The 25,020-nt window shown below is 47.1% G+C and overlaps 1 protein-coding gene across 3 annotated transcripts in view; it reads right to left on the bottom strand.

Moving 5' to 3' along the window:
* RB1 (RB transcriptional corepressor 1) overlaps positions 1–25,020 on the bottom strand; it is a 2,466,185-nt gene that overhangs the window by 1,991,022 nt on the left and 450,143 nt on the right. For all 3 annotated transcript variants that reach the window (XM_069639386.1, XM_069639387.1, XM_069639388.1), the window contains exon 9: positions 23,636–23,713. In XM_069639386.1, the coding sequence (XP_069495487.1) occupies positions 23,636–23,713 (78 nt within the window). The remainder of the gene's footprint in view (positions 1–23,635; positions 23,714–25,020) is intronic.

Genomic DNA, 25,020 nt, shown 5'->3' on the forward strand with positions numbered 1-25,020 from the left:
AAATCTTGCATCTCAGTTTCTTTCGCTTCCCACCGCTTCTACAGCATCAGACATTTCACAGAGACTTTCGATTGGGCAATCTTCTTTCGCAAAACTACTCTGTTACTTTGTATCTTTAATTTACAGTTCTTTACAATGCTTTGCTTTCTCTCACGTCTTATCGGCACAAGCGTAACCTTCATTTGTCAGATACTGTTGCCGTCAAGTTCCATTTAACACAGACCATACTTTCATTGCTTTCATCAACTCAACGACTGTGTTAATTAATTTCTGTCTTTCGCAGCTTTGATCCTGAAGTCAAATCTGATACCACAACTGCCACTGCATCTCCCCAACTCTGCCGTTCACCCAGGAGGGTGCCTGGCATCCTTGAAACACAAGATGTTTGTCTCTTCTCCCTAGCTGGGCTTCCTTGCGCAACCTTCAAGGTCCTTCGTAGGCAATGATCTCTCGCAGGGGTGTCCAAGGTTTCTCTGTACCTCAGCTCCATCCCTCGACCTGATGCTCTGCTCCGCCGTCACGCCCTGGAAGAACTGCTCCTTCTCGTGCATCGCCTTGCTCAGAATGCGTCTCAGTGTTCTACCTTTTAACCATGTGGAGAGAGCTAATGGGTACCAGGTTTTAGTAATTGGGATCAAGTGCCTGACTCTGCCTGATCTTATTAGTGGGACATGTCAAATGTATTGCACCAGTGGTACTCTTTTCAGCCTTAGAGATCCTCTTCCTCGACTCAGTGTTTGTGTAGGTAGGACATGGAGGGTGAGGGGGGAGATCTGGGCAGTTGGAATATCCTATAAAATATGATGGGACATGGGTATTTGGGAAGGGGGATACCATGTCTCACCATCAGGCGTTCCTCCCCACTCCCCGAGGACCCCTCTCCCAGGTGATCAACCCGCGCTTGTCGACCGCCAGGGCATGAATCCAGAGGCAATGGCTGTGCCCTGGCCACCCGAGTAAGGGATGCCGGGGTCTAGGCAGTGAAAGAGCCTCTGGTTTTTCACAAGGCCAAGATTGCGCGTCATAAGAGATAGGCAGAAAGGAGGAAGAAAATAAGACAAAGGGAGGAGGAACGGGGAGAGGGATCGTATTAGCTGGGAAAAAGATAACTTCAGTTTATGAAGGCTTAAGGACAAGAACGTGAACAGGCATCCAGGCTTTGATAGCAGAGAGGCAGTCTGGGAGATTTGTGTGAATATTAGGTCTGAAAGAAAGAAAAGATAAAAATAGTTGGGCGTCATCAGCAAAAAATTGGAACAACCCTGAAGTAGAGATATTAGCCAATGGAGAAGTATAAAGAGGAAAAAGGAAAGAGCAGAGAACGGTCCCTTGTTAAACACTGTGTGAGAGCAAAGAGATCGGAGCAGACACCAGCCCAAGATACTGAGTAGGTGCAATTAGACAAATCGGATTGAAATCATGGAAGTGCAGCGCCAGAAAACCCAAAAGAGGAAAGAGATTGGAGCAGTAGTTAGTGATCCACTGTGTCACAGGCAGTGGATAGATCCAAATGGTTAAGAAGAGAGGCATTTTTAACAAAACGGGCAGAATCAGACAGAAAGAAGAGCAGTTTCAGTGGAGTGAAGAGGTCAATAACCAGATTGAAAACGAGGTAAAAGGGAATTAAGGGTGACAAAGAAAGAAACCTGGGAGTAAACAAGATGTTCCAACAGTTTGAAACGGTAAGGAAGACGAGAGATCGGACGAAAATTAGAAAGAATAGCTGGGTCCAAAGAGGGTATTTTCAAAATAGGAGGAATAGCATGTTTATATAGAAGAGGGAAGGTGAAAATAATTAAGTGTTACTCACCAGAGGGACTAACCTACTCCTAGTTCATAGTCCCCTTTCCTCCATCCTGTATGGGCGTTCCTCCCAAGGGACGGAAACCCTTTTTTCACCAGAAAAATCATGCTCCTTTAAATTTACAGGCACACGGGGCGCAGCCCCAGGAGTGCAGGCTCCTTCAACCCCACCCACCAGCGCCACACCTCAGTCCCCTTTGACACATCAGCTGTAGGATGCTGAAAAATCTTGCAGCTCTTTTTTTTTTAGTGGGAAGGATGGTGGGATGTATTGAAGAAAAGGGACTATGGATTAGGAGCATGTTAGTCACTCCAGTGAGTAACACCCAATTACTCCTACTTTCCGTCCCCTTTGCTTCATCCTGTATGGGCGATTACCACCGATACAACTGCCCTGGGAGGAGAGCTTGCCAATCTAGGCGAAAAGATAACAGTACTACTTGGCCGAATGCTGCGTCAGCCCTGGCACCGGTATCCAGGTAGTAATGTTTGCAAAAGGCTGATGGGGTGGCCCATGTCGCTGCTCTGCCAATCACCTTTCCTGGCACTCTCTGGCCGGCCTCTCCTGGCCCTCTTCTTGCTCCCACCTGTGAGGCTAAAAACCTCAGGGGCATCTTCGGCTCCACACTCTCCTTCTCTCCTCACATCTCTGACATCTCTAAGAAGTCACACTACCAGCTGCACCTCCTCAGAGGTATTCTCCCTTTCCTCTCCTTCCCCCAGAAGCTCACTGTCTCCAGAGCTCTGGTTCTCTCTAGGCTGGACTACTGCAATAGCATCTTTCTAAATCTGCCTGCATCTACACTCCGCCCTCTGCAACTCGTCCAAAACAGGACTGCAAGACATGTCCTTGGTCTCAAGCCAGGGATCGTATCTCTCCTGGACTGAAATCTCTGCACTGGCTGCCAGTGGTGGCAAGGATTATGCTCAAAACTCTCTGCATTGTCCACAAGGCCTTCTGGGGCCTGGGACCTCAATACCTTCAACTGACTCTTCCTAAATATCTTCCCTCTCAAGCTCTTCACTCATCCACCTCCAACTCCATCAGGGTCAGTCGCTTCTCCCAACAGTGAATTGTTGGTAGATCTTTCTTCTGCTGGGGCCTCCCTCTGGAACAGCCTCCCTTCCTCTTGGAAACTTGAGAACCATCTCTGGTTCTGGAAGCACCTCAAGACCTTCCTCTTTGCTTCTGCTTTCTCGCCTCCTCTCCCCTGCTCATCTTGTGGCTGAATCTGAAACTGCACTAGTTACATGGCTACCCTCTGATCTTGGGCCCAGGTCCCATCCCCATCAGTTGCACATCTGCACTGCCCCGCTGGCAACCCGTGCAGTCAGGGACTGGTCTGTATCCCTACAGCCCCTACGAGCACTTTACACCCGATGCCTGAACTTACCCTGCACTTGCCACCAGCTGGATGCACTTTTATATATTGTCCTTATTTATCTTACTGTTATCCTATGTACTGCACTGTCCCCTCCCATTTCCCCCCACACTTTCCCCCTCCCCCACCCCCCTGCGCAATCTCAATGCCACCTGGCCTAGTAGGATTGTTGTCTCTGTCTTCCCTCCGTTTCCCCTCCCATGCCTAGTCGCGGCTTGAAACACTTGTGTATAGGCACGTAATAAATGCCATATCATATCACCTGCCATGGCACATGGTGCTGAAAAGCAACCGCTGCTGCCTTGGCCCCGAAGGCATGAGCATGTATGCCCCCTGGCCGATCTTTATGCTGCACCTTGTATGCCTCCTGGATCGCTGTGATCATCCATCTAGCTATGGAAGTTTCAGACGCTTGCAGACCCAGCTTTGAGCTGCCGAACTTGACAGACTGGGCATCTGTCTCGCGGAAGCCCTTCGTTCTGTCTAGAAAGAATTTTAATGCTCTTCTGATGTCTAGACAGTGAAGAGCCGTTTCTGCCTCTTGCTTCTTGCTTGGGGTCTGGAAATAAAGTGGGGAGCGCAATCTCCTCATTAATGGAGAAAGGGGAAACCTCCTTCAGGAGGAACTTGGGATGCGTGTGGAGCACACCTTTGTCCCGATAAAACCTAGTATAGGGCTCTGAGGTCACTAAAGCCTGGATCTCGCTGACTATGCGAGCTGAAGTAAGCCCCACTAGGAACGCTGTCTTTAGGGTGCCAGCTTGATATCTACAGTGGGCATGGGCTCGAAAGGCTTGCATGCCAGGGCACTGAGCACCACGTTAAGATCCCAGAGTGGGTGTGGGCGTCATACCTAACAGATGCCATTTACGACAGGATTGGCAGACGAGAAAGTAAACGTGTTCAAGTTCCTGTATGCACCAATAGCGGCTAGGTAAGTCTGGCAGGTGTCAACCTGGATGGCTGATCTAGCCAAGTGGGCTAGAGAAGGACAACACCTGGTCCAGAGTGCAGGCCAGTGGATCCACAACATTTTCCTTTGACCATAAGCAGACCTGGTCCATTTGCTTTTGTACTGCTTTCGTGTCGATAAGATTCCTGGCACCCTGTACGACTTCCAGGTCATTGTGAGACAGCTGGAAATGCTGAAGAGTTACCTGCTCAGGTACCAGGCTGCTAGGGCTAGCCTCTCCAGACAGAGGTACATGACTGTGCCCCCCTGCTGCACCAGAAGAGGGCCCTTCCCGAGCAGGATTTCTGGCAGGGCTGACGTATGACAGAGGTCAGAGAACCACAGCCTTGCAGGCCACCAAGGTGCTATGAGGATAAGATGCAGCCTCTGGGATTACCTGATTTTGCTCACTACCTTGTGAATGAGCGGTGTGGTGTGAAACGCATACGCCCACATCCCGTCCCAGGGTATCTGAAGCGCATCCACAAGGAAACCACGCCCTTCCCGCGCCACAACACAAACTACTGACAAGCCTGATTGCTCTCTGTCGCAAACAGGTCTGTGGCTGGGTGGCCCCACTTGTTGAACATTTCCTGGGGCACTGTTCCATTCAGCTGGCACTTGTAATTGCCGGAGTCCAACAGGCTGAGCCAGTCTGCCTCCAGGTTGAATTCTCACCGCAAATGGACCGCCGAGGTCCATACATCTTGTGCAATTGCCCACTCCCAGATGTCCAGGGTCAACCGACAGAAGAGGGGATCTGGCGATTCCCTGCTTGTTTAGGTACCACATGCAGATAGAGGTGTCTGAATACACACTGCACTGCCCCAGATTGCTGCAAGGAAAGACTTGAGTGCAAGCCAGATGTCCAAAAATTCTAGCCAGCTAATGTGATTCTGCTGTTCGGTCAGAGGCCATAGCCCATGCACGGCCTGTGCCCCCAAAGTCGCACTACACCCCTGGGAGAGAAGAGTCTGTGGTCAGAGTATGCTGTTCTGGAGGCAGTTGAAACGGCCTCCCCACCATGAGGTTCACATCCTGGGCTCACCATCTGAGGTCCCGCTGTAAGTGAGGGGGTATGGAGCCCAGGGCCCCCTGATGACCCGATTCTTGGTCCGAGGAAGCCACGAAATGAAGCTGCAGCCTCCTCAATCGCAGCCTGATTAAAGGAATAGCTAGGAGACATGCCACTAGCACTCCCAGCAGGTGTTGGTACCACCACGCCTTCGTTATTGTTCTGCTGAGGAAGGGGGGATAGCAGCTTTGATCGCTTTTATGTTCTCCTGCATAGGTCATACCTTTTGCTTCTGCTTATCCCACAGCAGCCCCAAGAACACCAGTAGGGCAGAGCTGCGATTTCCATCAGTTGATAAAAAAAACCAGCTCGCAGAATGTCGTCATCAGTCTGCCTGCTGAGGACCTGTCTTGCTCCGGAGATGTCCCTCTGATTAACCAGACGTCGAGGTAGGGATATACATGCAGGCCCTCCGCCCGGAGGAGGGCCGCCACGGCATTCATGAGTTTTGTGAACACCCTCAGAGCTGAAGTCAGACCAAAGGGTAGCACCCTGTATTGAAAATGCAAGCCCATAACCCGGAACCCAAGGAAGACCCGGTGAGGTTGCACTATGGAGGCATGAAGATATGAGTCTTTCAGATTCAGGGAGCACATCCACCCCCTCCCCCCCACCCCCCAATACAGCATCTCGGCTATGATAGCTGACATCACAACTTTGAACTTCTGCAAAGGTAGGTACAGTTTGAGGAAAGAAAGATCTAGAACCACTCGCAGGCCCGTCTGGTTCTTCTTTTTAATGGAGAAGATGCAGGAGTAAAAGCCCTGACCCTGTTGAGGGAGAGGGACCTCCTCGACCACCTTGCTCTCCACGAGGGAATTAATCTCCGCTAGGAGTGAGGGTGTTCTAACCTGGGGAGACATCAAGGGGGAGCAGATGGAAGGGGAACCTGGAAGCCCTTGGAGACTGAGAGAGTCCGAAAAGCGTATGCGCCAAATTGACTATGCAGGGCCAGTCTGCCCCCGAATGGGGTGCTGAAAACCCGAAGAGAGACATCATTCTTTCTTTGGGTCAGAGGCCGAGGACTGGCAGGGGGACTGGAAGAACTCCTTGTGAGAAGACTTGTGACATTTCCTTCTATGCTGGCCTGGGGACCTGTCCGGTTGCCTGGCTCGGCGGTCCTGAAAACCCCGGAATCTGCCGAAGGATCTCCCAATCCCCCCCAGACAAGGGCTCTGCAGGAAAGCTTTTACTGCCGGCTTGGTCAGAATGGCCAGTGATTTGGCCGTCTGGAAGCTGTTTTTTTTTTGCCTAGCTCTTCGTCCATAGTGGAGTGGAAGAGATTGCCACCCTCTAATGGCAAGTCTAGGATTCTATCCTGGACATCCGTATTGATCTTAGTGGCCTTAAGCCAGGCTGTCCTCTGCATGTCTGTCGCCACACAGATTGCCCTACTAGCGGTATCTATGTGGGTCATGGTGGCCTCCATGATATCTTGTGCCACAATTTTTGCTTCAGCAAACCCAGCCTTGAAAGAGGCATGCTTGTCGGCTGGAATGTCCGAAATAAGAGGGATGCCCAGGTATTCATCTCACCAGCTCTCCTCTCATGGAAAGCCCTCGCAGAGGAACGCGTGTCTTGCTCTCTTTCATCGGTGTCCTGCTGTACCAGCGCATTAGTCGGGGCCCATGGGGCCATAGGGGGAGTCTCCGTCGGCGCTGAGAGCGTTGTTACCGGTACTGAGACTGGCGTTAGCACAGGTACGGGCATCGGTGGCGGCGGTGTAGGCTGCGTAGGCACCGGCAGAAGCGGGAGGCAGCTTGTCGTGTATTATGCCCTTGAGGATGTTTCCCAGTTGTGGAAAACCTGTTAAAGAAGCGGTCCTTGCAAGCAGTCTGGGCACGTGCCTGCATGGGCGCCGTAGGCGAACATGCAAGTTGCCTGCCTCCCCCCCGCCCCTCCCCAAGAGTACATGCCCTCATTGTACCAAGCTCCAGTGAAGGTCGGGTACTAAGTGGTCCAGGTGATTGGAGTCATTGGAACCCAGTCTGCCTGTGGGTTCGCGCCTCAGGGGTTCACTCAGTTGGCGGTTCACTCAGTTACGTTAGCCACTCTTGTATAGGACGCATGCGCAGCCAGGCGTAAGGTACTATGTAAATGCAGGTTGCCATCATCCCGAATAGGTGCATGGTCTTCCGTACGGTTATTGACGACCGGCTACATAAAGTGGAATTTGAAAAAGGAAATGTTGTACCCTCTCGTTGGAGGGGAATACTAAGGCGTTTTATCTGGACTTTTTGCCCCAAGAAACTGTTTTGTTTGACTTGGAACAAGACCTGATCTATTCTGTTGATTAAGAAGCCTAGTTTGATTGTCTATTGGATGTCCTGATGACACTCTTGAGGTGTCTTTCCTGTTATTAGCCAGGTGCAGCGCAGGTGGGCAGCTGCCACTCAAAGTACTATGGTGAATACCTTTGATACTGAGGATATGCCGAAGGGAAACACTATGAACTGGTAATAAGTTGTGCCAACTTTGAACCAGAGATATTTTCTGTGAGCTGGCAACATTAAATATGAATCTAGTTGAGTTTGTACTTTATCCTAAAGGGACCTATTGCAACTGGAGAGCAGGGTTGTGTGGCCAATTCGCACCTGTTATGCAGCTGAGGTTGCTACCTTTTTCCCCAATGTGAAAAGCCGTTTGCTCTCATTCTCTGGAGGTGCCTCAGAGGAAGCTAATGGCGTTCCTGCTCTTTTGTAGGGAGTGGTAACCACTAAGGAGCCAGGTTTGAGATGACCCTTGATGTACAAAGTGTCAGATGGTGCAGGCTAAAAAGTATTTTCTATTCTGGGGTGAACAGCACTTGTTAGTGATGGTGTAACTAGAGAGGGTTGTATTCTTTTTATTTATTGACTGTAGTAATGGTATACATTCACATACTGAAACTTTATCTTCGAGCATTTTGTCTACGAAAATATAGATTCTGGGGAACATCTTGCATTTGTATTTTAAAGTGATCTGCTGCCTTTTTGCGGAGATTAGTGTATAAAACCTGATCATGCATAGGAGAATCAGCTGCTGGCTGATCAACATGTGGAGTTGAAGAGATCAATAATTGTTGTCCAATATCGTCATCACTAAATTGATTATTATAATAGTCTGTATTGTCCTATTCTACATCTAAGACCTTGTCTTGTGTAAGAGTGGTAACATGGGGCTGTAAAAGTGCATCCACCAGTAATCTGGAGGATTTAGAGGGAGGCGTTTTTTGCATTCTCTCCATTTGTCTCTCTGTAAGTGTATATTTTTCATAAAGAATACAAAAGGAAGAGACCTTTTCCATGGTTTGTTGGAATTTCTCCTTTGTCCAAGGACTTGAAGAAGGAGTTACGTGAAGAGGGACTGTAGCATCTTCAGGAGTATGATGTGGGCTATAACCTAAAGTCTGAGACAAAGGAGAAGAGGCTTCTGTGTAACGTGAGGTTTTTGGTGCCGTATGGGCTGGTGGGCGTTTCGGCAGTTGTTTGTCTAAGCACACTCTGTGGTATGAGTAGTACTGGGAACGGGCCGCGTTTCATATGTTCAGATTATCTTTCGCACAACATTTCTCTTTTTGGGCTGTCATGGAGCGCACAAGGTGTGGGTGCAGTGGAGTGTGTTTTGCTGCAGAAGCACTGGAGGAGCGTTTGTTACACGTGGCATGCTTTGACTAATGTTTTGTCGAAAGGCTTAAGGTGTGTGTATCACTGTCTCTACAGAGAGAAACGGAGACACAGACGACAGAGATCCCCATGTTTTTCATGTCCCTGCGTGCCACTGTCGCTGGTTGTGTTCTCCATAGCGGAGCCGCTGGCATGGCGTTCGGAGGGTGCGGGCGGGGGACTGGCATTTAGGAAGCTGCTGCTCCAGTTTCTTCTCCAGTGTCACTTTGTGTGCTAAATGCCGCCTCCTCCTCTGACTCTTTTCGGCCCCTGCAGGAACCTCTATAACAGCCTTGGTCTGCATCGAGTGGGCCGCCCAATGTTGAGTATGCCGGATCTTTAGAGTCTTAAGCCAAAAAAGCTGGCTGGCGGCACAGTGTTTTTCGGTGTGATTGAGAGGAAGGCACTGATTGCACACCTTAGACGAGTGAAGGACCATGGGTACTAAGAACATCACACTAGGGATAGTATTACAGACACACCCAGTCGACGTCCCTTTTCGACTTTCAAAAACAATTCATGCAATACTCAGCAAGTACCACTAGATAGCAGCCTAAGCAAAGCATGTGATTCTAAGCAGATCCACAAGCATTTATATACACACACACACCAATAAAGTTATGGTGGGTTTAAAAAGGTTTGAAAAAACTTGTCACCAAAATGTGAAAGTAGGAAAGTCCATTTGCGCTAAGTCGCACATTCCACAACGCCACCTAGTAGCCAACGCTGGAAGTTCACCCCCAGTTCGGAGCCACAACAGCAGGGCATTGTGGTTATGCAATTTAGCTCAAATGAAAACCTTTTTCTCCATGAAAGTGTTTTTTCCAAGAGGGCAGTGCTACTTTATACATAGCTTGATCAACCCATGACTAAAAATTTCAATGTCAGGACAACTACATACCTTGTTGTTCCACCCTTATTAGGAATCATCAGTGCAGTATAGTCCTGACAGCCTTGTGGGTGGAACATTGGGGCATGTATACAAAACAGCAAAAAAAAAAAAAGGTATGGTGTGTTTAAAAAGGCAAGTACAAAAACATTAAACCCACTGAGGGGATGGAGGGCTGGGAGGGGAATAGAGGGATTGGGCTGCCTACCTACAGCGAGAATCCAGAAGAGCCCTGAAGAAGAAAGTCGGGTCTGAGACGGTAATATGGCCGACTGCTTGTTCTGGAGATCTGGCTTTGATAAGCCAGAAGTCCAGGTAGCGAAAGACGTGAATCTTTGGCCCCTACCACCGCAATCAGCTTAAGAAAAAAAATCTCGGGTAATAGGGTTCAGCCAAAATAGGACGACACAGAATTGGCAATGCATCGCTGAGATCAAGAACCTAAAGAATTGCTTGTGCTTTCGGTGGATAAATAGATGGGAGAAAGTGTCCTGATGTCGAGGAATACTAGCCAGTCTTGGATCTCTAGGGTTTGCAGATGCTGGACCAATGCCACCATCTTGAACTTGTCCTTTAAGAACTTGTGGAGGAGCCTCAATTCCAAGATGGGACGTAAACTGCTGTTCTTTTTTGGTATCAAAGTAAGGAGTGTACCATCCCCTTCCCTCTACACCTCAGCAACTGGTTCTTTTTCCACTTTTTGTAGCACGTTCTGATCCTCCTCCAAGAGAATCGGTTCCAAGGATGATACACTGCTGTGGGCGGGTGGGCCCGAGTGCTTGCAGACGAAAGGTAGGCAGAGTCCAGATGCCAGAACCGGCAGTACTCAAGGGTTGAGGGGATCTAAAGTAATGCCTCGTCCTTCTGTCCAAGAACTTCAATATTCTTCACTCACCAGTTGTGCAAGCTGCGGTATCCAGTCAAAGAAGTTTGAGTTGTCATGGTGGGTGCCGAAGCAGAGGCACTAAGATTGGGAACTGTGCACATTCTTTCCTCCTACTAGTCTTGTAAACCATTTGTGTACTGCTCTGGAAGCTGAAAAGCTTCCTTTACACTTCGGTGAAAACTGTTGGAAAAGTCTGAAACCACAGCATTTGGGGAAAGCTGATGTAGATAAAGCAAAATTAAAGCTTGTTTGCTTTTGTACTGCTAGGCCGAAGGATTTACCCGTGGTTTGGATACCTTGAACTTTTCTAAGGATTCATCTGAACCCAAACAACTGGGTTTCATCAAATGGCATATCCAGAGGTTTTGTCTGGAGGTCTGCTGTAAAGCAGGACGTCCTCATCCATGCAGGTCTACTAACCACTTTGACCGTCCTTCTAGCCCTAGGCACACAATCAGCCGATTCTAAACTGGTCTGTAGGGCTTGCTGCCTCTTTCCATCTTCTAGCACTCTGAATCCGTTACGGACCTCTGCTGCCTCTGACGTTACATTTCTGGGGCAGTGTGTGTATTTAGAATCGGCTTTCCTAGTGACGAGACAGGAATCCCTCTATCCAGACTCCCCAAAGCATGCTGACCTCGGCGAGGTGTGAAAGAATTGTGAGCCCACACAAACAGGATTGCCGCCAACTGTTTTGCAAGGAGTGAACTACTGATTTCAGCAGCCCCACCTATTTATTCAGTCTCTAACAATTCCTAGCAAGTAAGCAGAAAGCATTGGAGCCAGTTCCAGTTACCTACACCTTCTCCAGACTATACGTCACGATACACAGAACCATATCTTTCCAAAATAACATGTTATATTATATTATATTTGATCCTAGGCTAAACTGAAGCTGCTTCCCAGAGCGGAGATTACGCAAGAGAAATGCTCTTCAGCTCTGTAGACAGCAAACAGATAGCATGCTGCAGCTTACAAGCCATATGCTGTGAACGACAGTACAAGGGAAGGGAAGACAACTGATGTGAAATGCCTTCATTGATATGGAGCTGATACAGATTCTGTGACACGTTGGCCATTGAGGCGCACACAGTGGGAGGAGGAGCAAAAATGGCAGAGGCAAGGGAGAATAAAATTAAAAAAATAATACAAGTTAAGAAGATGGAAGCTATCCAAACCTAAAATGGAAGGTTCTGTTTTATGTTGCAGCAACCCCCCTAACCGCTGTCACTAGGGCATGCAATTTTTTACTCACTCTGGCCTGTGTAAAACGGATCTCTTGGTCCAAGCAGTAGCAGTCTGAACCACCAAGCTTTCTGATGTTGGTGCATCCATGCTGGCTTGTGTTTTGGTGTGAAGTCCTTTTTGTTGGCGCCAAGCAGGTTTGCCACAGGGGCAGGATGGGGACAACGATCACAGGGTTAAAGGGGATAGCAACTTCTCTTTGAGGTCCTCCATCTAGGATGTCAGTCAAATCATACTGCTGTATTTGTCTGCAGGGGGCTCAGATCTCCAAGGAATTGAAAACCTTCTGGACCAACATATGGGGAGATCTCTACAATTTTGAGATAGGCTATGTTTCAAGGAGATTCGCATCTCTGAGATCCGACGTGAGGTCAATCCGATCTTGTTACAAGAATGATGGCACCCAAGACCAGAGAGATTAGATCGCTCTGATCAAACGTCTGCCCCAACTGTTGACCCTCTTCGTCATAAATGGTGTGCATGATTTGAAAATATCTATTTCTCCACACCGGTGCACATTGACTTAAACGCATACAAAATGCAGCAGCCAGACTCCTCCTCAAGCTACCGAGAGGAGAACACATCATACCCGCGCTAAAAATACTACACTAGCTACCACTGAAACAACAAATAAAGTTCAAGGCCATGTGCATCACGCACAGAGCAATAAACAAACAAGGCGCAGAATTCCTAAGCGACAAACTACGCCTACACCAACCGACAAGAACACTTAAGATCAAGCACCGACATACGCCTGGAACCAAAACCCTGCAACAGAAAAAAACTTGGAGGACCGTCTTTCTCTCACCAGGCACCCAAAACCTGGAATGACCTATCTAAGAATATACGGAATACAACAAACCACCTAGCATTCAGGAAAATCCTCAAATCATGGCTCTTCAAAGCGTAACCACAACAGAGACGCACTAGAATGCCCAGACATTAAAACAATGACGAAAATAACTCCAACCTCGACCACTCTCAAATTGGACAAACGCGCAAACCAAAGAACCAACCATTCGACAGAGCATAAGACATAATGGAAAATAGCCACAAAGGAAGGCTGCAGAGACTGACCACATACCTAGACCCAAATGAAAGCCCCAAGTGAATCTCCCACTCGTACGTACCGGACGAACATATCCAGACCGGCAGACGCATCTAGATAGACGTTGGCCTGCGTCGCATCTGGATAGGATCGATTGAAGGATAACATGCCCGCACCTAGAGAAACGTGAATGCTAAAATGTGCCACACCTAGAGCTGGGAACACCAGCCTGCGTGGCGCTCAGATGGAGCTGTGAATGTTAGCATACCCACACCTGGACAAGTCTCTAGACACTGGCCTGCGCCGCATCTGGCTAGAGGTGTGAAGGTTGGCGTGACCGCACCTGGATGGAGTCCTGAGCATTGGCCTGCGCCGCGTCCAGATGGGAATGTGAGGGCCAACAAGTGCCACACTCAGACAGAACTGTGAATGTTAATATGGTAAAGGTCAGGTAACCCACTAACCAATATAAGCTCAAACTCTGCATACTTATCTCACTCAAAAAACTCACACAACCATCTCTCGCACAACAGGCCGCACGCACTTCACAACACTGCAACAACACAAGCCGGAACAGCACACGCGGACTGACTCCGATCCGATACGCGCACCAAAGCTCAGCACCCGGTGTATACTGAGTTGAAGCTGCCAACAGAACACCACTCCTCTCACTTTCCTAATCCCTTCTTCACCTTACTAACCCATCCCAACTTTATCGTTTACAAATCCGCCTCAGCGCCTGGGGACCAATTCCGTTGTTGACGGTGTGCGGTACAAATACCTTTAACATTTAAATCTGAAGGCAGTCAAAGGAAATCCGATCTGCCTTTTTGCAATGCAGAAAGCCCAGAGGGTTCAGTCACTGTGCTTCCCATTTTCAGTGTATTCTACATCATCTCTGTATATTTCTTATATTGCACCCCTCGCCAACAGGCCTCTCACAAGACAGACAACAAGAAACACATAGTGGACTGCACTATGCTCATGCTCTTTTCTTTGGGAGTTGGTCGGAGCCCTAAGGCATACAGTAACTGCTCTTTTTAGGTGCCCTGCGGTATGTATATGTGCAGTGGGACCTACTGTCTCAGTTGGGTCAAGGATGGGGCCATCGACCCAGTAGAGAAAATCTCAAGCGTTTGCACTCTGAATTTTTCCCACTCATTTGCAGACAAAGCCGCAGTCAGGCAAGTCACCTTTTTCGGGGGACTTGTCATCGATGGAACCAATGTTTTTATTCTTTTGTGAAGAGGACAAGGAGTAGTGTCTTGATCCACTTCTGAAGTGGGAGCGTTGGTGGATTTTGTGGGCCTTTTGGCACACTTCCTTTACCCCGGAAGGATCCTTCTCAGGTTTTGGGAGTTCTGACACCCTCCTCTGAAGATCGGCTCCTGGAAGGGGGTCTCTCACGATTTTGATGGATGTCCTGCTGAGAGCTTGGCTGCCTGTTCTCAGAGAGCCTTGGGTCAATCGACTGATGGGAACACTAATCGGAGATGCAGTGTCCCGTACGCAAACACCATATACAAACTGTAGGGGGATCAGTAATAAGGCATCTTTCAACTGCAGTCCCTACAGCTCTTGAACCCCTAAACCTTCGAAGACAACATTGTGTTACAGTACAACATTCAGAGTGATAAAACCAGTGTGTTAAGAGCACAGAAATAAGGAACTGAGGCCAAAGGGCATCATATCTGGTATTGTCCAAAAAGATCGGGAAAAAAAAGCTGAATGCGCATTTAGCATTAATAAAAATGCTGAATCCTATTATAGCGAACGAGGTGAGCGGGGCTGTCCCCTGCTCCCCTTGTTCGTTATAATGGGTTTAGGGGTTGCAGGGGTGTCCCCCGCTTCTAGAGGAAAGAATGTGGTGGAAAAAAAGTTTGAAAATCAAAAGGGACCTTGAGGCAGAAGTCCCGACACTTTAGGGTTAGTAAACATATGCCAGAGGGAGACTAAACGAGATTGCGGGGAAAGTAAGGAGGCAGAGGAACAGGTAAGTACATGCGGTAGTGGGTTGGTGTAAAGCAGGTCCGGGTGACAGAAGTGAACACTGTATGATAATCATTGCGTTTTTCCAGTTTTTCGTGCGTCTTTTTGTAACCTAATGTTTTCAGCCGGGGAATTTGTACATAAAACCAACATATTTCCCTTTTTTACCAGTGGGGGCATCACTTGCTGAGTCCAAAAGAGTACTAGCAGACTAGGTTGACTGGCACAACACTTCCTGCTGGGATACATTTTCCAATGTCAGCTGCACCGGCAAGTAATATCTTGAGATAAGGAATCTGTGGGAGGACGGCATCCATTAGATTGCCATATGAAAGGGCAATACAACCTCTCTCGGGGGGGTCGACTGTCAAGTATGTCCGTGAGGTCGTCCTTTTCCATTATGGCTATTGGCTTTCCCCAACCTGGGTACTCATGACTGCCCTATAAGAACGGTCAGAATGTCCCGACAACTCTGGGTTTACATAATCAGTGGAAGTGTCTAGTACACTTGCCTCCTACAAAGTCTCCATCAGAGTCTTCAATCTGGATTCATCATAGATTAACTCTTCAGGTACATTAGGTTACCATACTCATAGCCAAAAGGCACCTCTTGGTGGTCCACCTTCAAAAATAGACCCATGGTTCTGAAAAAAAAAAAAAAAAAAAAAAAAATCAGATTTGGGTATAGGCTTAAAAGTCTTTGAAGCCTTGATCACAGGTTTTGAAATCTTGGAAGGCGCCAACAGCGTCTACGGCGTTGATAGCTTCACAGACTTCGATAAATGCTTCGACGGCCCAGGTACATGTACCCTCTCAGTAGATGAGGAAGGAGACTTGGACTTCTGCCTGTGCTTCGAAGAAGACTTATTTGACACATGTTGAGGAGAATTATCTCCCAAGCTTAATGGCACTCGAGGAGAGGACTCATCAGGCGTACTGCCGGTCTCGTCAGATGCGGTGGGGACGCCATTTGAAAGACCTCCAGCATTTTCACACTAAACCTTTCCCAGTCAGCGGGTGATGTAGACTTACTGGGGGAAGTGACTGTTCTGTCAGGAGAGGAGGATGAAAACGATGGCGGTGATCTGTGGCATCGCTTTTTGAAATATTTTTATGGGAGGAGGATGAGTAGTGGCGAGACCTCAAGCATTTTTGGTTTTTAAGTGCTTGGTCTCTGTGGAAACATCCCTACAGTCACCCGAAGACCTCTTTGAGGGGACAACAGAAGGAGATTTTGATCCCTCCTCCTCCTCCCCCCCCCCCCAGGCACCACAACAGATTTGGTGTGGGTCAGTTGTGGACATTTTCTCTCCACAGTAAGAGCACTGCCTAAATCCTGTCTTTGGTGACATCATTCGGCTTTGATTGAATAAACGCGCAGTTAGATCTCGCTGTGGCGAAGAGATGTGCGCATGTGCTACTTATACCAGTGTTGATGTCAGGACCGAGACTATGAATTCATTTTCCAAAGCAAGCTGTATCAAAGATGAGGAATACGTGGGGGGACACAATCCATTCGAAATGACTCGCTGTTAGTGTTCTTTATATGGATTCCTCTCCCACATAGTCTCCATCTTACTTCTTGACAGATCATCCCCTCAGCATCCGCTGTCTGGAAAAATTCTACCAGGGAGTAGTGCGGCTCGACAGACTCCCTCACCTCTTGAAAACTCCAAATCATCAACTCCAGGCAGGATGATGATCATACATATGTTATGTTACTTGACATTTATATAGCGCTCTATATATATCATTGGTATGGCCTCAAAGCGCTGGTTGGTTGAACGCCCTCAGGAACTGAAGTTCTGGTCAGTAGAGAGATAATGTCGTAAGGTGTGTGGGTGCACCAGATGTGTGCAGCTGGTGTAATTGCTAGATGGTAGCTGCATCCTAGCGTTAGCTGTGGTGCCGAAAATATCAGTTGGATGTGTGCAGTCTGGTGGGTGGACACCCAGAATGGGCTCTGGCTGCGTTGGACCTGAAGGACGCATATGTGAGCAACTAGGCCGGAATGTGCTCGGCTATCTGCGTTTTATTAGGGTGATTAGGTGTTCATGGGGTCGTATTCACATGTGAACAGCTAGGCCGAATTAATCAGGGGGATAGCTGTGTTCTAGTTGAATGATGGTGTACAGTAGAGAGTAAGCGTAACAATGTGATATGATGGTTATCTTTAAGGCGCACGAGACCAGGCACATGAACAGCTATCCATCCTTTCATCCCTACCATCCATCCATCCCTCCCTCCCTTCCATCCATCCCGTTCCTTTGTTCCATCCATCCAACCCCTTCCATCCATTTCCTTCCATTCATCCCCGTTCCATCCATCCCGTTCCTTCCTTCCATCCATCCCGTTCCTTCCTTCCTTCCATCCAGTTTGTTCGAACGAACAAACGTTCGTTCCTTCCTTCCTTCCATCCATCCATCCAGTTCCTTCCTTCCATCCCGTTCGTTCGTTCGTTCGTTCGTTCGTTCGTTCGTTCGTTCGTTCGTTCGTTCGTTCGTTCGTTCGTTCGTTCGTTCATTCATTCCATCCATCCAGTTTGTTCATTCCATCCATCCATCCATCCATCCATCCCATCCCCTTCCTTCCTTCCTCAGTAGTGCAGGGGTGAAGCGCTGGCAGGGGGGGGGGGATCTGGTCCCGAGATCAGATGGTGTCCAGGTAGCCAGTGCAGTTTCCAGTTACACTAGGTCAGCAGAGGAGGGCAGGAGAAAAAGCAGAAGCAAAGAGAAAGGTTTTGAGGAGCTTCCGGAACCGGAGATGGCTCTCCTCAAGTTTAAGGGAGGCTGTTCCAGAGGGAGGCACCAGCCGAGCGAGGAGAGATCTACCACCAACTCGTTGCTTGGAGAAGCGACTGACCCTGAGGGAGTTGGAGGCGGATGAGTGAAGTGCTCAAGAAGGGAGATATTTAGGAAGAGAGAGTTGAAGGTATTGGGTCCCCAGAAGGCCTTGTGGATGATGCAGAGGGTTTCCATCCGTCCTGTTCCATCCAATCATTCCATCCGTCCCATCCATCCATCCATCCATTTATTAATTAATTCATTCATTCATTCCGTTTCCATTCATCCGGTTCCATATCATTCCCGTCTATCCCACCGTTCCATCCCTCCTGGTCCACCGTTCCAGCCGTCCGGCCCAGTTCTGTCCGGTGTCATGACCCTGCACCTGGCCCTCACTGGCAAGTCAGCCTTCCAGTTAGGGCCAGGTCAAAGGCCTTAAAACCTCATCCAAGACTCTCTTGGAGTCGGTCCTGGCTCCTTTGGTGCCAGGCTCATAACCATCATGAAAACCAACATTAGAATGGGACTATTTACTTGGGACTATTTAACTTGGGGGCGGGGAGCCGGGGGAGATGGGGGAGGGGGGTTCAGCCAACATGGAGACACACACATAACTCAGTTACAAGCAACTGAGCTATGCGGTCTAGTCTTTTGGGTGTGGCAGGCCTGGGACTACTTTACCTGGACTACTTTACCTGAGACTACTTAAACCGCACCCAAACAGCAGAACATGCTTTGCGTTATTCTGCTGTGGGCAGAGTAACGCTCACTGTGTCCAGTTCTTTGATGCCAGTTTACCTGAAACCAAGGACCTGCAGAGAGAGAAAGAGCACTACGAAACTTACCTGGAACAGTATGCTGTCTTCAAACCATCGCCGATTTCAGTTCCACTCACCTGAAGGTACGAACTCCATCATCCGGCACCGCATGCATCCTGGAATACCATAACCTGGAAAGAGGAGAAAGAAAGACAGCATTTGTAAGCGTTTACTCCCAAATGAAGAAAGCCACACAATTCTTACCTGGGTAGTCATCTCCTGGTCAGTATCATTGCTGGAACATTATGGCGCTCGGCAAGGAACATTGCAACCTGCAAGGAGAGAACGACACAGGTTAGCAATATAAAAGGCGAAACAGCACCGCGCATTGCGCATTACTCACCGGACAGCATCGTGCACACCGCGCTTTCGCCTACCGGCCCATGCTCATTTTCAAACTGCATGAGAACACCAAAATACCTTTCCATACCTAAAAGGAAAGAAGCAAGACATTATTATTCGAACTAAGAGGAACATAAGAACTGCATATAAAGACTGTAAAACAGAAAACCTACGGAGTCGCAGCAGGCCTGGATTCCCACAGGGGGGCTTGTACCATTGAAGTAACTTGGTCGCTGCTCGCCCCCCACATCTACGCGCCCCTGCCACGAGGAGCAGGACGGAGAATCCACTTTTTACAATATTAAGACCCATCTTTAACCAGAGGCCTTACTAAGGGATCGGGAGAGGGTTCGAGAGTGCAAATCATCCAACCAAGGCTTGGTGACGTCCCCTTAGATACCAGGTGAGCGTAACATCCGGCACCATCGTTCCGTCCGTCCCGCCCACTCATTCCATCCCTCCCGCCCACTCGTTCCGTCCCTCCCGCCCACTTGTTCCGTCCCTCCCGACCGTTCCGTCCACTCGTTCCGTCGTTCCATCCATCCATCCATCCCGTCCCATCCATCCATCCATCCATCCATCCATCCATCCATCCATCCATCCATCCATCCAGTTTGTTCATTTGTTCCATCCATCCATTCCGTTCGTTTATTTGTTCCGTCCATTCCCTCTGTTCCATCCATCCATCCATCCATCCGTCCGTTCGTTCGTTCGTTCGATTCATTCCTTCCATCCCCTTAATTCACTCCGTCCATTTATTCAGCCCTGCTTGACACCCTTAGAGACCGGGAAAGGTTTGGACAGACCTTCACCTAAAAAGTATGCACAAGTGCATAAGTGTCTACATGCAAACTGCGTATGGCTGCTAAAAGGTTAACGGGAATCCCCAATTGAAGCAAATACAGCCATAGCCTTATTCTAGAGATCGAGTCAAAAGCTGCTTGCAGATCAATGAATACCCAAAACAGCTTTTGATTTCAAAGTCTCACGTATTCATCACAGAGTAAGGAGCGCGTAAAAACTTGATCCACCGGACCAATGCCTGGTCTAAAACCTGCCTGCAGATCTGAAAGTACATTATTTTAAGACATCCGGACCTCCAAACTTTTTAGTAGAATTTTCTGGTAGAGTTTAGACACCAAGTCAATTAAGGATATGGATCTATAGTTTTGGGGGTCACTCTTATCCCCTTTTTTAAAAATAGCATCTATGGTTGCACCTCGCCAGGACTCGGGGACAAGGTGGGGGACTCATAATATTTAAAAACATGCTGTAAAACATGGCACCATATTCCTACTTCCGTACTAAAAGCTCTCCAGGTATTGCATCTGGCCCTGGCGCTTTACCCTTCTTCTGCGATAGAATTGCTTCTTCCATCTCCTGTAGAGAGATGTCCAACACATAATGTGACAAGAAAACCTCTCATTCCGTGGGTTCAATATTAGTCAATACGTCAGGGTTCTGATAAAGTGTACTGAAATGGGAAAGCCCAATTTCCTCTGGGATATTTGGCAAAACAGAGCAAGTCAGCAGCTTAGTATGCATGGAGACCATCTTCCAGAAAGCGGATATATTTTCTCTCTAGTTACTAAATGAAGTCCTCCCATTTCTTCTTGCAGAACATCTCCCTCTTTTACACCAGTAGGGTTTTATATTTATGTCTGGCTAATCTTAATTCCTCTGAACCCCTGCACTCTTTCTTTTTCACAACTGATAATAATTCAGACTTCTTTTGGTGGCACTCCCGATCAAATCACCAGGTATGAGAAAGTACTTGCCACCCGTATAGCGCTTGGTTTAGTCAAAATCGGATTTAAACACACATACCAGCCGCTGCCAAAAGTTACTAGATGATAATCCAATCCCTGCTGTAAGAGATTCAAGCAGCAGTACTAACCGTGAGTACAATCTACCAATCCAATTCTTTTCAACCAATACTTGCCAGGGGATCATCCACCTGCCCCCATCCTTCAAGGCTTGCGGGGGTTTCACAGACAGGCTAAGAGGTAAAACAAGGGGGTCATGGTTTCTCAATACTTTGAATAAATTGCAAGTCAGCTACCAGCCTCCAACTTTCTATATGTAATAAAATATAGTCAATATGGGTTTTTAAGATTCCCTGAAATATATGTAGGCCTCAGCAGGATATCACAGGAGAACCTGCCATTATAGGCCCTACACCCACATAGTCATGATCTCCCGAACTAATATATCGGAAAAAGCCATCCGAGGGGTATAGGGTTGACTATGCGACAAAGGCATCCCTCATAGCTCGTCATAGTCCTTATATAGAAACGTGCACTCTTCAACTATTTCTAGCTGCATATTGAAATTGCCTGCAAGCACAATATGTAACTGTTGAGCGATACACAAATACCTCATTTTTTCTAGCTCTTCAAAATGAGTTAATAAAACACCTATAGCTTCCTATAGGTCTGAGTTAAATATTAACAACAACAAGGACATTTTGAGCATCAACATCCCATTTTACAGTTCAAATATCTGGTGATGCTGACTGGATTAAAGTTTTAGCTCCAATTAATGCATTTTTAAAGCATGTCAGCAAACTCCCACTTGGCCTGCCTTTTTTCGAATTCCTTGCAAGAGAGCTAAATGCTTTATAGCCGTGTAGCTCTTACAATTGCAAGAGCCATGTCTCTTGAAGGCAGATCATTTAGACTTTTTTCAAAAACTGCTGCCAATATAAATCGTCTTTCTTGCTCTTCTTGCCACATTCCAAGATAGGAGATTTATAGGGGTTGATGGCATTAAATGAAAATCACCACCCACCCGGTGGACCAGTTTATTTTACCTAGGACATGCGAGTACTTGGGGAGTCGGAGAAAACTGACCCCCCTGGTTGCCTCCTGTGATTTTTGTTTCCACCTGTTGAATCTTTCCAGACAGAGGATGCTGAGAGGATGATCTATCAAGATGAGGAATCTGTGGAAGGATGCAATCCATTGAAGTAATAATACTGTTTGCTCTGCTTGATGTAAACTATTCAGCGCACCGCCTACTCCAAGTCTAGTGGTGGGGCAAAGAAATGCAGAGGCCACAATTGCTGCAATTTTTGACACTGTACTAAAAAGTGTGTGGGTTGGTTGTGTAAATTCGGGTATTGAATGCATTTGATGTCAATTACGGCCTCTGCATTTCTTTGCCATCAAATGAATGGAATATTTGAGTTTACACAACCAACCCACACACTCTTAAGGACAACACATTTAAAATGCCTTCACATATACCATTTACTCCATCCATAAAATTTCACACCATTTCTTCATTCCTCAAACTGCATAATGCCACCAAATGTAATATCTACATATACACATGCCACACAGGTTTCGCATCATGCAGATCATCTCAGGTGTCATCCCTTCTCTCCATTCGGTTGTTTCCACATATCAGCCTCATCTCTTCCTCTATCCTTACCTTCCATCCTAACCTGCATTGCAACAGCTCAACCTCCTACAGTGCACCATCTGCCCGTATTTCCCCCAGACTCACTTCTCAGTTTACTCCTGCCCCTTCCTAGCAACATTTCCACTCGCCGCTAGCAAATGATAATGGACTATGGGCAAGTAAGAAATGATGTGCTGTTTGCATGTAGCTTGTAGCTTGAAAACTTTTATCCCCATCTGAACTAGTCGCCTCTCTGCTATGTTCCCGTTCCGCCCTCTACATCTTCTTTTTCATACCTTCAATCACATCTCCGCAAATGCCTCAGCCCCGTTCAAACAAGGACTCAATATCTTATTAGATTACCTACATCAACTGGTATACCTATGTTTATCCACCCAGTCACCTCAACTATGCAGCCACTCCCTAGCACATACCCTCAGAGCGCACCATAATTCCACTCCAGCGCAATTATTTACAGCACAATCAAACCTCCCACTTACTTGCATTTGCCATTGCCAGTGCACTGGCCACAGTTTGGGCACTTATAAACAGGACTCCATCAAAAAAGTCCATGGGTGCTTAATCAGTAAATATGCATATGGAAGGTCACGCCATCAAACCACATGCAATGTTTGCCGTATTACAGCAAGTCATTCAATTGCTTGTAACAAATGTTTGCAATATGTGATGCTTGCAACGGTATGCTACATTTGTGAATGTATGCCATGTTTGCAAGCTTATTCTGTGAACTTTCAACCTCTTATTAGTACACACCATCCATCTCCTGTCACTCAACTCTTGAAATATAAACACACTTTACAACCTCGGGTTCTCTTCGACTAGGACACTCCAAGCTGCCTGTTGCCAACCCAGGCTTACAGTCACACAGGCTGCTGTCTTCAGGCACCTGTCCTCATTACGTAACCTAACCATCCATGAATATCACCCTGCAACACAAAGCATACATTTATTAACATGCAGACTTTCACCTAAAGCACATCACAGTTTCTCTGATCTGCCTCTCATTGCCACACATTTCCCAACGTAATTACCTGCAGCAAAGCATGGTTTCTTCAGTCTTTCTCGCACCAGTGCCTAAGCAAAAGTAATCGTTGCCGCCATCTATTCTACTAAACATTCGAAAACCTGCCCGTTAGAGGATCCAAAGTGCCAAGAGGGCTCTTAACATCAGAGGTTGTGACAGATAAGACCTAATAACATTTCATGGTACGCCAGGCTACTGTTAGCCAGAAACCCAGACCTGTACACAAATGCACTTGTAGACAGCTTGAAGTGCTACAATGGCTTACCTATGATGTGGCTGTAAAGAGTCAGTGCTTGACAAATGTTCACATAACTTAACATTTAAATTACCTCTGGAAATCCATTTGAATCTAAAACTGGCATACACTTCAAGAAGGGAAGAAATGTTTTCAAATGCACGTGTTTCACCTGAAATTAAAAACAGAAAAAAAAAAAAAAATCACCACTACAACATTCAAATTTTCTATGAAAATTGACTTTCTTTAAACTGATTTTACATACTGGGAGCATGTGAATGGAATGCTTGATGCTGAAGAGAAGACTGTCACTCAACAAAACAGTTTAAAGATGTTAAATATGTGGGGTTATGTAGGTTCACTAATTTGGATGCTCCTTGCAAAGCCACTCGCATGCATGATTTTCTTTGTTTAACAAAGTAAGCAACAGTGTCACCTCAGGAAATAGCCTTTAAAAAATATGGTGGTTGAGACCATTTTGTACAATGCACTTTTGTTTACCTAACACAGACAGGAAGCAGCAGCTAATGTTTCATTGATGCATGTAATGACTTCCAAGGGAGCCATTGTTTCAAGTGACATACCATCTGAAACACATGGCTTATAATCCCAGCAATATAACAACTCAACAGGCATTGTAAAACCGAATAGTGTTGGCTTTTGGATATACCTTTAATAGGTATTTATCAGGCAAAACTATGATAGAGAAACATTTACTGATCTGTAACTAAGGTTCTTCAGCATTGGTATCTTTCATAGATTCACATGCTGTTCAATATTGCCAGTCAGGGTAGAAAAACTCTATATGGTACATTAACAAGGCCAATTCATATAAACACACAGACAGTGTAAAGTATCAAGTATCATGCAGAGTTGATAGGAGGGATATACGTACATCTTTTAAAGATAACATTACCAGAGAGCCATAATTACAAGTACATTTTTTCCTTATCTAGCATTGGATCATTCATAGGTTCACTTGTTGATAGATTACAAAGCAGTACAGCAGACACCTGACAGAGGATGAAAAGGAAGGCTCTTTCTGCTGCTCAGTCTTCTCCTAACCCTGGGGATGGCAATTCGAGGGAGGATCACATGAGGAGAGGCGACCTCAGAGGGATGGACAGACGTCAGATGAGACATGGTATTTCCCCCCCTTTCATTTTAGAGATATCCCCTCCATTCCCCATGCCTTTATGGCATATTGTGATAGTTTCCTACAACGTCCAGCAAAAGCTGCAGCCAGAACTAGTGAATATTTTACACCTAGTAAAGCAGCATGTACTGAGACGAAGAAGAGGAGTGCCATAAGGGAGATTGTGAACCATAATTCGCAGTCTAGTGTCTGAAGAATGTCATTGGTGCAACACATCTCCCAGCCGGTAGGCGGGAGTATAAATCACCCGCAGCTGAGAACCGAAGGGACCTTCTTTTTCCAAGTGCCGACTTGAAAACAAACAGAAAACGCAGGTTGCGGTG

Source organism: Ambystoma mexicanum, chromosome 7q (assembly GCF_040938575.1).
Source record: "Ambystoma mexicanum isolate Mex_15411 chromosome 7q, UKY_AmexF1_1, whole genome shotgun sequence".
Lineage (NCBI taxonomy): Eukaryota > Metazoa > Chordata > Amphibia > Caudata > Ambystomatidae > Ambystoma > Ambystoma mexicanum.